General features: G+C 40.7%; 1 protein-coding gene across 3 annotated transcripts in view; it reads left to right on the forward strand.

Annotated features, from left to right (window-relative positions):
- Nucleotides 1–12,752, forward strand: part of stk11ip (serine/threonine kinase 11 interacting protein) — a 29,228-nt gene extending 16,476 nt beyond the window's left edge. For 2 of the 3 annotated variants that reach the window (XM_084347399.1, XM_084347400.1), the window contains exons 22-26: nucleotides 662–843; nucleotides 7,403–7,487; nucleotides 8,430–8,512; nucleotides 9,695–9,921; nucleotides 11,533–12,752. In XM_084347399.1, the coding sequence (XP_084203525.1) occupies nucleotides 662–843; nucleotides 7,403–7,487; nucleotides 8,430–8,512; nucleotides 9,695–9,921; nucleotides 11,533–11,673 (718 nt within the window). In that variant the 3' untranslated portion in view covers nucleotides 11,674–12,752. The remainder of the gene's footprint in view (nucleotides 1–661; nucleotides 844–7,402; nucleotides 7,488–8,429; nucleotides 8,513–9,694; nucleotides 9,922–11,532) is intronic. The other variant, XM_084347401.1, reaches the window with a different exon arrangement.
- The last annotated feature ends 907 nt before the right edge of the window (nucleotides 12,753–13,659 follow it).

The raw sequence follows: 13,659 nt of genomic DNA on the forward strand, positions 1-13,659 counted from the left end.
AATGAAATAAATGAACCCTTAAGGTAGGATTAGGTCAGTGAGATATTGACGCAACACATTCCAATTTATCAAAAAAAGTAATTAAATCCTGCTGGTGTGGACACTGATACAAAAGAGGGCGCCAAGCTGCAGTTAACAATTATGACTTCTAACGCTGGTGTGTCGTCCCACACCCTCCGTTTAGGATGTGGATTATATTGCATAACCTGCACAGGTTTCTGGGTCACATCTTGAGAACACATTGACCTCGCAGTGTCTGTGGAGTCTTTTCTCCTCCTGTTAGTTTTAGCCCCTTTTGTTATTTCTTCTCTCCTCTGTCGCACAGATGAAAAGCTTTTCTTCTCTCGTCCAAACAAGATCGATTACCTTCAGACATGAGCCGGTGCTGTGATGGCTCTTACAAGTTAATTTAGACCAGAGGAACTGACTTCTCTTGTTCTAGGCACTGTGCAGCAACCTTATTATTTTGACCTTATATCTCGACGAGGTATTACATTAGTTATTACCACGATTGTACTGAGTAAACTTTGGCTTTAACAAACACTCTTTAAAGTGTTGTTCTGGCAGTGGCACCTCCAAGTGTCAGAGATCAAGTAAACCATTTAATCTGTCTCACCGTGACGGCACAATTTTCTGATGCCTCGACGTCCTTTCCTCCCAGCAGAGGCCACCTGTCCGATTGGCTGCAGAAGCGGGACAGCCGCCCAATCATGGAGCTCAGCTACCTGGAGGTGGGACTTGGCTCTCAGAGCATCCACATGGAGTTTGGGGACGGGGGCCCGGCCTACACTCTACTCGTACGGGACAACTTACGTTGCAAGCGCTTTTTTGGCCTCTTGACAGGTAAACGAAACCCTGCCAAATAGAAGCAAAGTGGAAAATGGTTTGTGCTTAACGTATGGAAAACACATAAAGGAGGTTGTATTTTCTGAAAATAGAAACTCACTGACCCTGCTCTCTCTCTGTACTTACTGGTTTCACTGGTTTCAGCACTTTTCCTCAGGGCGCTTTGAGGGAAGATGCCACACGATAAACCACAGACTAATTTAGATTAAAAACAAGTTGTACTGTTGAATCCCTGAGGCAGGTATTGGAACAGCATGTTCCCCTCACAGACATTGTACCACAGAAACCCAAGCTACTCCCCTCACAAGCTAATACTATACCATATGTGTGCTGCGTGACGCAGATTTCTGCCCCCTTTGTATTGGGTTCACACAGACTGAGCACATCCTGCCCAGACCAACTACTCGTCTGTGAGGGAGGACCAGCGGCTGAGAGGAAAACCTTTTATTAGATGGGGGCTCCTGCTCGGGCCTGGAATGTCTGGAAAAAATATGGAAAATTAATTTGACAATAGGCAGCCTCTAAACGTGAGGAGCAAACAGGAAAACATCTTGGCACATATGAAAAAAGTATTGCTGCTCAGTTCTAGGACATATAATACCACATTTGTGGAGAAATTTGAAATAGAGAATGTGACGCATGGAGGTATTTTTTCATGATTACGGTTGCATTTTAACATTTTGAGGATACAAGATACTGAACACAGCCATAAAACAGAGGATTAGAAAAGCCACTTTTTCCACAACTGTTTCTGTCCAGCTTTCACTCAAAAGCAATCAAGTAAATAGTTTTGGAAGTACATGGAAAGTGATTCATGATCTTCTAGCTTCTCATACAGTTGAACAACAAGAAGCCCAGTCATTGTTTTCTTGACTTTTTAAGTTTAATTCATTCCTTCTTTCATAAAATCTCAGTTTTCTTCCTTTATTCAACCAGGCAATGAAACATTTTTTTGATATTTAAAAAGAGGCCGGACCCAGAAGGCAGCATTAAAAACATGGTAAAAAACAAAAAACACAAACAACTGACACACGTTTTAAAAGTATAGACAATGTACAGTTATGACGGATAAACCGGTATGATTTTCTTAAACTGCCATTTGCCGTGTTTACAAGGATCCTACTTTTCCAATGACAATCACAATAATAGCCAAATCAGAATAAAATTGCCTTATAGAACCACCTAAATCGAGAGACTGACCCGATTGCAAGGAATTTCCAATTGGATTCAGAGTGGTGGTAAAAACCTGGGTTACGGTCAGGGCTAGGGTTTAATCCAATAAAATGTGGGTTATGGTCACGGCTAGGGTTTAATCCAATAAAACTTGGGTTACGGTTATGGCTAGGGTTCAATCCAAAAAAACGTCAGTTATGGTCACGACTAGGGTTCAATCCAGTAAAACGTCAGTTATGCTCAGGGCTAGGGTTCAATCCAATAAAGCCAGGGCCAGAGTTTACGCCAATAAAGCTTGGGTTATGGTCAGGGTTAGGGTTTAATCCAATAAAACTTGGGTTATTGTCAGGGCTAGGGTTTAATCCAATAAAGCCAGGGTCAGGGTTTGCTTCAACAAAGTTAGGGTTTGGGTCAGGGCAAGGGTTTAATCCAGTAAAGCCGGGTTCAGGGTCAGGGTTTGCTTCACCAAAGTTAGGGTCGGAGATCAGCGCCAGGGTTTAGTGCCATAAAGCCAGGGTTAGCCACAGCAGCATTAGGGTTATGGTTTAGGGATTACAATAAAGTAAAAACTATTAGAAATAGTTGGTTACTCTCAGTGAAATTCAAGTAAATCTTGTTTTATTTTATAAGTCCTTCTGAACTGTCTTCCAGGAGGAATGGGCAGACTGTTTAAAAGCTTTTGTGAATTTGCTGCAAATCCCTTTAATGACATTTTAGAGGCATTTTCCAAAACATACTTTGCTTTTCTTTCTTCTTCTCTAGCTTCCCGTCTGTCCTCTGAGAGCTTTTTCTATCTAATTTCATAAACAGCTCATTTGTTGCGTTGTGTTCTTCATGGCTGAAAATGATTCCAGATTGCTCTCAGGAAGACCACAGAGATTGTCTGAGACAGAGCAGACAAGTGAAAAACACAAATAATGGTTCCCTTCCAGGTGTATTATAAAAACAAGCATGACAATCTGATGTTTGGATGCCAGATACCTACGTGTAAAGTGCGTGTATGTTTATATTCCCTTCATTGACGACAAAGATAAGTAAGTTGCTGTTATGGCAAACTCTGTTTTCCTAATGCCAAATTAACCCCAAAACAGCTGTTGTACTATTCTGTTCAAAGAAGTGCGGAAAAGCTTAACCATAACAAATACCGTCTATCGTCCAAGCTGGCTCCCATCATGTGGACAAAGTCGAAAACCACAACTGGAATGACGAAGGAGTCGCTGGCTGGAAGAGAGAAAGGATGTGGTTATAACATGGACAGTTTTCTGGAGCTGAGAAACAAACCGAGTCTGATACAACTTTATTGAAACATGAGATAACACGAGACCGCTGGAATCTGGAAGAGTCTGTTACTGATCTTCTGTTTTCGTTGGCCCGTTGTTTTCTCTCACATAGAGGAATTTGTCAGTTTTTGTTGTTGAACTCAAACTGTGTAAGAGGAGATTTGAGTGATGGATGTATCACCTCAATGAGTTTATAGTGTTCAGGAGGGAGAGAGAACATTGTTTTGGGGGAAATTGAAAATCTAATCCTAACCTATTTCATTGGCATTGTATTCGATTTCATGTGAAAATCCATCAGGGACACTGGTGTTGGTGGTGGAGGCAGCCAAAAAGTCTGGGACTGAAACAAGAGGAAGCAGAACTGACAAAGACCAGAACACCAACCAAAGACCATGCACTGAAAACTTAACACGCTCGGCCAGTCACCTTTGCTTACTTGTGATTGCGATCTTGGATGGCACATTGCTAAAACTGTCCACGCTTACACGTTACATGGTCTTTTGGTTCATATGACTCTCAGTGTTTCTTCTCATCACGTGAAAGTGTTGCTCCAACAATGTGAGAGACTTTGACTCAAGTCCAATACAGATTTTTGTGAAAGCGGTCAAGCTATCTGTCACATTTTGAGGCTGTTTACTGGACATTTTACTTTAAAAAAGAAAAGATTACAAGACCTAAAACAGAAATGAATCTGATTTAAACTGACATTTTTGTGTTTAAAAACAGCAGCAAGGACAGAGAACAGGGCATGAATGATACCTTTTTCATCCAACAGTAACACGGTTTGAAGAAGAATCAACTGAATTTTGACAATTGAAATGTTAAAAGATTAAACAACCAAAGTTTTTGAGAAGAGAAAGGATTTTGGTGCCAAAGTAGAACATTTTGTATTTGACTTCTGGCACACCGACTCTAAAATAGTTGTGAGGCAATGCAAAATGAAACAAAATGTGATCATTTACTAATACTTTTTGACATATACTCTATTGAAAACAGTACAAAGACTAGAATAGCACCAAATAGAGCACTTATCTCCACCAAGGCCCAACAGTCCCCTTTTGGACACTCTCATAAATACCAGCCACCTTAATACATCTGATTTTTTTTTTCCATCAAGATCCAAGTATTGTTCCCTGAAAAATGAAAAAAATGAAAGAATGTTGAATCTCTCAGAATGATAAGAAAGTGAGAATAAAATCCTGGATCTTTCCCTTTATCCAGAGCCGCACCAAAAGGTAATGTAGCCAGTTCTGGCCTAAGGCCCATCCTCCATCCAAGTTTGGTGGAAATACATTCATTAGTTTTTGTGAAATTCTGCTGACAACCCAACCAACAGGCAAACCAACCAACCATACAGCAAACCATCAAACCAACCAACAGACCAACAAACCAGCAAACCAACCACCCAACCAGCACACCAACTAACAAACCAACTAACAAACCAACCAACCAACCAACCAACCAACCAGCAAACCAACCAGCCAACCAACCAACCAGCAAACCAACCACCAACCAGAAAACCAACCAACCAGCAATCCAACCACCCAACCAGCAAACCCAACCAACAAACCAACCAACCAGCAAACCAATCAGCCAACCAACCAACCACACAGCAAACCAACCAACCAACCAACCACACAGCAAACCAACCAGCCAACCAACCAACCAGCAAACCAACCAACCAACCAACCAACTAACCAACCAACCAACTAACAAACTGACATTGGTGAAAACATAACCTCCTTGGTGGAGGTAATAATATACTTGATGTTTACCTCATCAACTTCAGTGCTTTTAGTAAATGTATGAAGCCAGCAACACATTCCAAACAAGCCGGGACAGGAGCAACAAAAGACTGAGAACGTTGTAGAAAGCTCCACAAACTTTCTACAGGTAAACAGGTTCACTGGTAACAGGTGATAGTATCACGATTGGGTATGAAAGGGGCATCCTCAAAAAGCTCAGTCGTTCACAAGCAAGGATGAGGCGACGTTCACCACTTTGTCAAATACACGTTTGTATAAAGGAGATTACTACACAGGCTCAGCACTTCGGAAAACTGTTGTTGGTAAACATAGTTTATTTGAAAAAGATTGCATTCTGTTTTTGTTTGCTTTACACAGCATCCCAAATGTTTTAGAAGTCTTCATAAGAAGAAATGTCTGCCTACAGCCTCTGCTACAGGGTGCATGTTGAGTCACATTCCCATCTGATCTCCTATAAGACTGGTTACTGAACAGAAATACTTCTTGAACACCGACTGAAACAGCTCCGTAGCTCTGAAAGTTGGCATCGAATGCTTGGTGAATGCTTCCCAGTGTTGTTTACTTTACTTTATTCTTTGATCAGATAGTTCCTTAAATTTAAGTCAGGAAGTGGCCGTATGGCTGTGTTTGGTTAAGACGAAATTAAACACTGACGCATTTGATAATGCTGGATAATTTTCTTAAGTAGTAGAAATGTTTTCTGCAGACAAATCTCAGATCAGATGGCTCCGGTTTGAAGCACAGTTTTAGACCTCGCGTGCCTGACTGAATTAAACACTGATGTATTTGTGGACCCATTTTGGTAAATATAAAAAGAAATGTTAGCATTTTTGTAAACATCTAGTACAACACCCAGCCATACTTTGAGATTAATTCATTAAATAATAATAGCACTAAATTCTAGAGGCCTTAAATTAAAAACAAAGTTGCAAAAACGTAATAATCTTTGTTTTTTTCCTATTTTCCACTCCAATAATTATGTCACAATGCCTTAGATTCAACTCGCAACCCCTAAATTAGTAACATTCAGTCTCCAGCCGGGCAAATGTATGAATAGTAGAGCACAGAAATGCATAGACATGAGTTGAAGGGAGCCACAGACACACTTCTGGAAATATACGTTTGTAAAACATGTGACCCATGTGAGAAAATGACATTGACCTCCATCCTAAGATGGGTATTGATGAGGCACCGTTAACCCGTCATTGTCCTCTTTCTTCCCCGCTCCTCCCCAGTGTCCCTTTAAATCCTTTTGAAGTCCGCCTATTCAGACTTGACTGTGAAGCCACACTGCAGATATCCTCTCTGCCCCGTATTGTTGTCACACTCAATGATACGCTACAATAAGTGGATGTGAGCGTGACCCAGCGCATTGTGTTCCCAGCATTTTCTCACCCACCGAGTCTATGCAGCTGAAATCTTACACCTGCAACTAGAAACCTTTTGGCTTTCTTATCGGAGTAACAATACAAGAAGAAGTCTCAGATTGAGTTTGGCTTTTGTGTGTGTAGACTTCTTTGCCAAGAATATTTGGGTGTGACATTTTTAGGCTACTGCAGCCCTTTTCAGGTTGAAGTGAGTTGTTTTCTCTGACTTCATAATAAATCTTGAAAATATGCTTTTATTCCCGGTGGTTAAAATCATGTGTCTTAATCCATCTTTTCTTTTAGTTGTTGCTTTGTTTTGAAATTGTTTTTTCTTTGGTTACTCCCACAATTTATCGACATATAACTTAAAAAATATTGAAAATTAACCATCAAAAACTATATCTAGTTATTTCTTAAGTTGAGTTCACACTTTAAATTAAATTAAATTAAATTGGGTGATCCACTTTTTCGAATAAAAAAAAAATATATATATATTTTTTTTTTCATTTTGGCAGTTTGTTTATTTATTTATATATTTATTAGGATCATTTTTGTTCATTTTTGTAATATGGTTTTTGGTTTTTTTTGCACTGCCTGAGAACTAAAAAGGGTAACAATTTTACAAGATCCAGTTTTTTCTGTTTTCCTACATCATTTTTTAATTTTAACAGTTAGTTAATTAATTTATTAGGATCATTTTTGTTTATTTTCGTAATTCTCATTGTGGCCACAAGTGGATGAATTACACCAGTATCAATTTAGTTTTCTTCCCGGTGAGTTGTTATTAAAAAAATTGGCAAAACTATTTTTTTCACAGATGAAAACAAAAACACACTGAAAATGTACTTATTTATTTATTCAGCACTGGCCTCTCAAAGCTTCTATACTCTTGTTCACAATGACTTCACATTTGTGTTCAAGACTTTTCTATTCTTGGTGCTTTTCTTTGATTTCGTTGTGATTCGTTTAGGAATTGTGCGTGAGATGGCCCACAAGTCAGACAGCAAGCTGAAGTCCATCTCCACCACGAGACTCAACCCTCAGCACCACCTCTGGTACGCTCCACCCAGCCTCCACACACATGCGTAACCATTGGGAAGCCGGGAGAAAATGGCCGTCAACTTTTATTTTATTTGTCTGTGTGCTGAAAGATGTGGTCTAAACAGTGTTGTGCACATTTGTATGTGGTTGTTGGAAGGTGTTAATCAAAGGGAGTTCTAACACTGCACATTTCTGACACATCTTTAGTTGATTACAATCAGCTTTTTTCGACTTCATTTTGTGAAACTGCGCTGCTAAATTAGCTGGAAAACCACATCTTAATTTGTAACATGTGTTCTGCTACAAATCCCGAAGAATGCGTGTCATGTCGTGTCACCTCCAGTAGTTTTTATACGCCCTTTTTTATTGTATGTTTTTCTCACCAAAACAGAAGGCGGTAGCTTTTTTAGGTTCTCGCTAAAAAAAACACAAGAAGTATTATTTCAGAGAAGGAACGTTTCTCACAAACAAGAGCAAAACGAGCAAAAAAAAAAAAAGCTGGGAGTGATTAAACACAAGTCTTTGTAGCTGTTTTGGCAACCTGGAAAACATGAGGAGAAGATTTGGAAATGAAAAATGTGCATTTTTATGACAAGTAGGTTAAAATAACCACGTCCCAACACTCACATATACCTCCAATCTCCAAATGTCATCAGTCCTCAGGCCCCTCACAGCTCGATAATCAAAAACTAAGAACAAATCAAATCAGCAGCTATCTTCAGCTAACCACAGTCTCCGAACAATCCAAGACCCGTCAGCTGTTATTATGTCAATTATCCCCCCTTTCCTGACGCTGAAGCGCTTCCATCTCAAACAGCACCTGGCAGCCACAAGCCACCACAACACTGTGCTTGATGAAAACATCATCAAGTCTTTTAACTGCACAGTTGGTGGGGTGAAAGGAGATTTTGTGCTAATATATGTGAAGTAATCTTTGATTTCTTTTCATCTGTCAGGCCTCTAGTGTGTGAAGACATCCAGGCTGATGTGGAGGACGGTCAGCTGCAGTTTTTCTACATTCTGGCGTTCGTTCTGCAAGGTGATACATCCACTCGTTCTGCAGAAAACCTTTTAAACTTTTATATATAGATAGAGAACAAAAAAAGTCAGAAATCAGACAAAATAATATCTGATTTCTGAGTTTAAACTAAGTTTTTACAGAGGCTCTAATCCTCCTCCATAAGGATCTTTACATTCCTTACAAAATATCTGTGAGGGATCTGCCTTCACCTGTGTTTTTCCAACTGACGCTCCGACTCTTGTTATTCTACATGTTCACTCATTAGAGGAAAGATGAGATTTCAAGACTCGACATGTCATGTATAGGGGCGTCAGAGGGTGAAAAGAGCAGTGCTGTTAACGCTAATTACATAATAAGACACGCTCCTGTCTTTTTCCTCTCTGGGTTCACACCAGCGCTGTTTATGTAGAAAGCAACTAAAGGTACATTTCTCTTGTATTTAGGTCATGTAGCTCGAGAAAAAGTAGAATCAGCCAGATCATAAACATTCATTTCAACCAGCAGGAAGAGAGCCAAGAGTTAATGCCGCAGTAAAAGCCCTCATAATAGTCCTGCAACCCTAGAAATAAAAAGAGGTGCCAGGAAAATATGCTAAATGGGAGTAATAATAAGAAAATGGATGCAGGATTTTTTTATTTCCTTCAAGATAAAACCAAGAGGAAAATGTGGAGGAGAGGATGTGATTTGTGGGGAAGCAGCTGACGTGAAGTGCCTGTCAAAGACCCGTGTTAACAACCTTTCTCATAAAAAGATGCAGAAATCTGTCGTCCTGAGTGGACTGAGTGACAGGCGACCGTATGGGTATGCATGCGGTTTCGTGCACGTGTGTGTAGCGTTGCTGCAGGATGCCTCGCTGTCTGTCCAAGCCAAGGTAGCTGCAGGCTACACGCAGCTGTGCACGTCGCTGGAATTTCAAGTGCTTTAATTTGAGCGTGCCTCGATCTGCCTTTACTCTCTGCTGGCTGCTCGGAAGACGGAGCTATTTGACATGAAATATGATACCAAAACTTATCTTTGTAGCAGAAAGGTACTTTATAAAGCTTTTAAAATCAGTGACCTATGACTGTTAGCTGTAGTGCTACATCAGAGGCTAAAATCGACACTTGAAACCCGCTTTATTTTTAATTCAAGAGGGAAAAGATAGTTGTAAAGATAAAAGCAAGATAAATGCATTTAAATGAGGTCATATTTTCCTTTCAGAGGATATCTGGACGCCCCTGACAGTCCTGGCGACCCGGGAGACCCTGTACCTGCTCAGAGAGGATCACCAGTGGACGAAGAGCTCCAACAGCCTGACGGCGGATGAAAACAAAGAGCCGAGCAGCGGCAGCGTCACCGTTTTAGAAACGCTGCCCATCAGCTGTGTGAGCTCAGTCCACCTGTGGCCTTCAGACGAGTGCAGGATGGATATCAAGCTTTATGATGAGGTGAGTATGCAGCACGTCATGGGACGTGATTCTGCTGCTTCCACTGTACGACAAAAACATCCACGTCCAGCTGCCAAGCATCGTCACATGCTTAGAGTTCAACAGAAAAAACGAAAAAAGAAAGAGTAATGGTTTGATAGCAGACTGAAGCCTTTTTAACATATCAGCTTTGTTTCTATTGGTTTAGGAGTTGATTCATTCATTAAAAAGGGAAGGGAGGAAAAAGAATGAAAAACCACAAAGACCAGAAAGACCAGAACGAAAGATCACAAAGACCAAAAAGAAAGACCACAAAGACCACAAAGAAAGACCACAAAGACCAGAAAGAAAGATCAGAAAGACCAGAAAGAAAGACCACAAAGACCAGAAAGAAAGATCACAAAGACCAGAAAGAAAGATCACAAAGACCAGAAACATCACAAAGACCAGAAAGAAAGATCACAAAGACCAGAAAGAAAGATCACAAAGACCAGAAACATCACAAAGACCACAAAGACCAGAAAGAAAGACCAGAAAGAAAGATCACAAAGACCAGAACGAAAGACCACAAAGACCAGAAAGAAAGACCACAGAGACCAGAAAGAAAGACCACAGAGACCAGAAAGATCACAAAGACCAGAAAGAAAGACCGCAAAGACCAGAAAGAAAGACCAGAAAGATCACAAAGACCAGAAAGAAAGATCACAAAGACCAGAAAGAAAGACCACAAAGACCAGAACGAAAGACCACAAAGACCAGAAAGAAAGACCACAGAGACCAGAAAGACCACAAAGACCAGAAAGAAAGACCACAGAGACCAGAAAGATCACAAAGACCAGAAAGAAAGACCGCAAAGACCAGAAAGATCACAAAGACCAGAAAGAAAGACCGCAAAGACCAGAAAGAAAGACCAGAGAGACCAGAAAGAAAGATCACAAAGACCAGAAAGAAAGATCACAAAGACCAGAAAGAAAGACCACAGAGACCACAAAGACCAGAAAGAAAGACCAGAAAGAGAGACCAAAGAAAGACCACAAAGACCAGAAAGACTGAAAAGACAAGTTGAAGAGACAAGAAATTGAGTTTGCTTGTTAAGTTAGAAAACAATTAAAAGTCCTTAAACAGTCAGACATGAGGGAATGGTTCAAACAACCAACAAACTACAAAAACAAATGAGTAATCAGCCTCTTAGATAAATAAAGTCATCAGACATGAGCTTTTGCATATGAAGTCTGGTATTTGGGGGAGCTGTAAGCCCCTGAATCAAACTGTAAAAACAGGTATTTATAGAGCCGTGTTTGGTGTTGATTCGTTCCACATGTGCATAAAGTTACTACAGTAGAACACTAAACCGACTGATTCCTCTAATTGTTCCTCTTTTCGCCGTGATCTGCAAACACAACCCACAGTTTGTTTAATTACAGCTGCGACAATCAAGAAAAACAATCCGGGGCGAGTGGGCATATTGTAAACTTCAGCATGTGCGTTGAGAGCTTAACAACGCTGACCAGGAAATGGATGTTTTCAGCGATGCGATATCAGTTACAGCAGCCTGTTGTCGAGTTGAATTTTCCCTGAGATTAACTGCTTTAATTCTCGTCGTCTCTGCGTGTTGTGCTTTTCTCGCTGCAGACGGTGAAACAGGAGAAGACGTGGTGTGTGCGCTCGGAGAGCACCGAGCTCCTCCAGGGTCTGCTGGCCTGGGTCAGAACGCAGTGGGAGGCCATGTTCGGAGTGAAACTGCACACAAGCCTGCAAGACAAAGCGGCGTGAATGGCGGGGGAGGGCATGAAGACAGAGAAAGAGTTACAGACTCTGTGTGTGTGTGTGTGTTTTGTGAGCATGAATCTGCGTGTTGGTACTGGGAGATGTTTGTCTTTATTTTCTCTCCACGCAGTCTGCACTCAGTCTGCTCCCATTACGCTCGTTGCTTTCTTCGTCTCTTAAGCCAAGAGCTTGGAAATGATTGCACTCATTCATGTGGCACACAAGCCTGTAAAAGCACTGGTTGCATAATGTTTCCCTCCAGATACCAACTCTTCTGCAGCTGAAATGGAGTGTGCCTTGTTTCTTTTTTCAGCTGCCATGTTTTCTTGTTGAAATGCACCGACCTTAATGAATCTCGTATGTTAGTCAATCGCTGTAGCCCGGAGCTGATATGGAGCAGATTTTTGGGAACCGAGAGAGCATAAAGAGCCTCTCTCGTTAAGCCGGACAGAGTCCTTCCTCGCCGTGTCAGGGTGCACTGGGTTGTGACATCACGCGCTCAACACGAGGCTGGAGGTGCTCCTGAAAGCCCCCCGAGGGCTCAAGACACTGTCATCAGGGGTCACCTCACACCTTTCCACCCCCAATTAGGGTCTCATGATGTGTCTCTGAACCGTGTCATGTGAACAGAAGAAGGATGCCAGAAGTGCAAAACTGCAGAAATCCCGTGAACTTCTCAAAGATGAACAGTAGCGGCTCTTTTCTTTTGTAACGCTGTTGTGTTTTTTGTTTATGTTCCGACGGAGAAAACGTCCGGAGCAGTCATAACTCGATCAGCGCAGCAGATTTACATTCCTGAATATCTCAACATCTGTTTATTTAGTTTATGAATGAGTTTTCAAATGGGATCCAGAACCTCTGCAGCTGTGTGCATAATGTATGTAGCCGTCGGTACACGTTCTCAGCATGCACGGATGCAGTGAAGATCAAAATGAACTGAATTTAGATTAACCCGTGTAAAGTAATTTATTTCTTTGTTAGCGTTTTTTTTTTCAATGTGGGTTAATGCAAAAAGTCTTTTATTTTTATATAAAAACAAATCTGATGTGTGATGTGTGTAACTGAAGATAAAAGTGAGGTGTTTATTTGTGTTTTTTGTGTGATTTCTTTTTAAATGGCTGAAAGAAACTTTACTAAACTTCTCACAAAGGTTCATTTAACGGTCTTTATAATCACAGAGTTTGGTATTAAAGCCCAGAGAAGCTGTTCTTATTGTCAAATGTGTGAAGACTGAGTGGAGGGCAGTGGATATGGCACCCTTTGTGGATCCGCTGGTTCTGAAAGGAAAATATGTCCCAAGAAGTAGCTGTAGGTAGCTTAAAATCAAATATGTTGTCCTTTTCAGAAAGTTTCTTCAACGTAGCAACAGACTTTTTATCCGTGCGAGGCAATTATTGAACTGGAAAGACCCAAAAAATCCAGCGAGCATACTCCAAAAAACATTAAAGGGCAGCACATTTCAATTTCCAAGTCAAGGAGGACAAAATCCTCCCATTTCACTTGTTTATTTGGCTCACGTCACACAACACAATAGATAAAAAGCTTTCTCGTTTCGGCCCAGAGCCTTCTCCAGAGCGTTTTTTTTGTTTATGTGACCGCTTTTTGTCAACACAAAAGCATTTATCTATTGTGATGTGAGCCAAATAATATGAAATACGAGTATATTGTCCTCCTTGACTTGGACATTTGAGATGAGCAATCCTTTCATGTTGTTTTGGGATATGTTTAAGTGTCAGGTATAAGAAAAAACTGAACGTGGACAAATGAAGGAATCTCCCTGTCCGTCAAACTTTCAAAGAAATACTGAGTGATGATAAAACGAATTGGTTTTATACATCTAAACTACCTCCCAAGTCAAAAACTGTTAAGAGTGAAGGCGTAATTAACCATGATGGTTCTCTTCTTGACCTCTTTCACAGTTAATCTGTTCACTTTCTTTGACGGACGACTGATAATGTCGTAATTATGGTTTCACCTGATAAAACACGTCAG

Source organism: Pagrus pagrus, assembly GCF_965226575.1.
Source record: "Pagrus pagrus genome assembly, chromosome: 24".
Lineage (NCBI taxonomy): Eukaryota > Metazoa > Chordata > Actinopteri > Spariformes > Sparidae > Pagrus > Pagrus pagrus.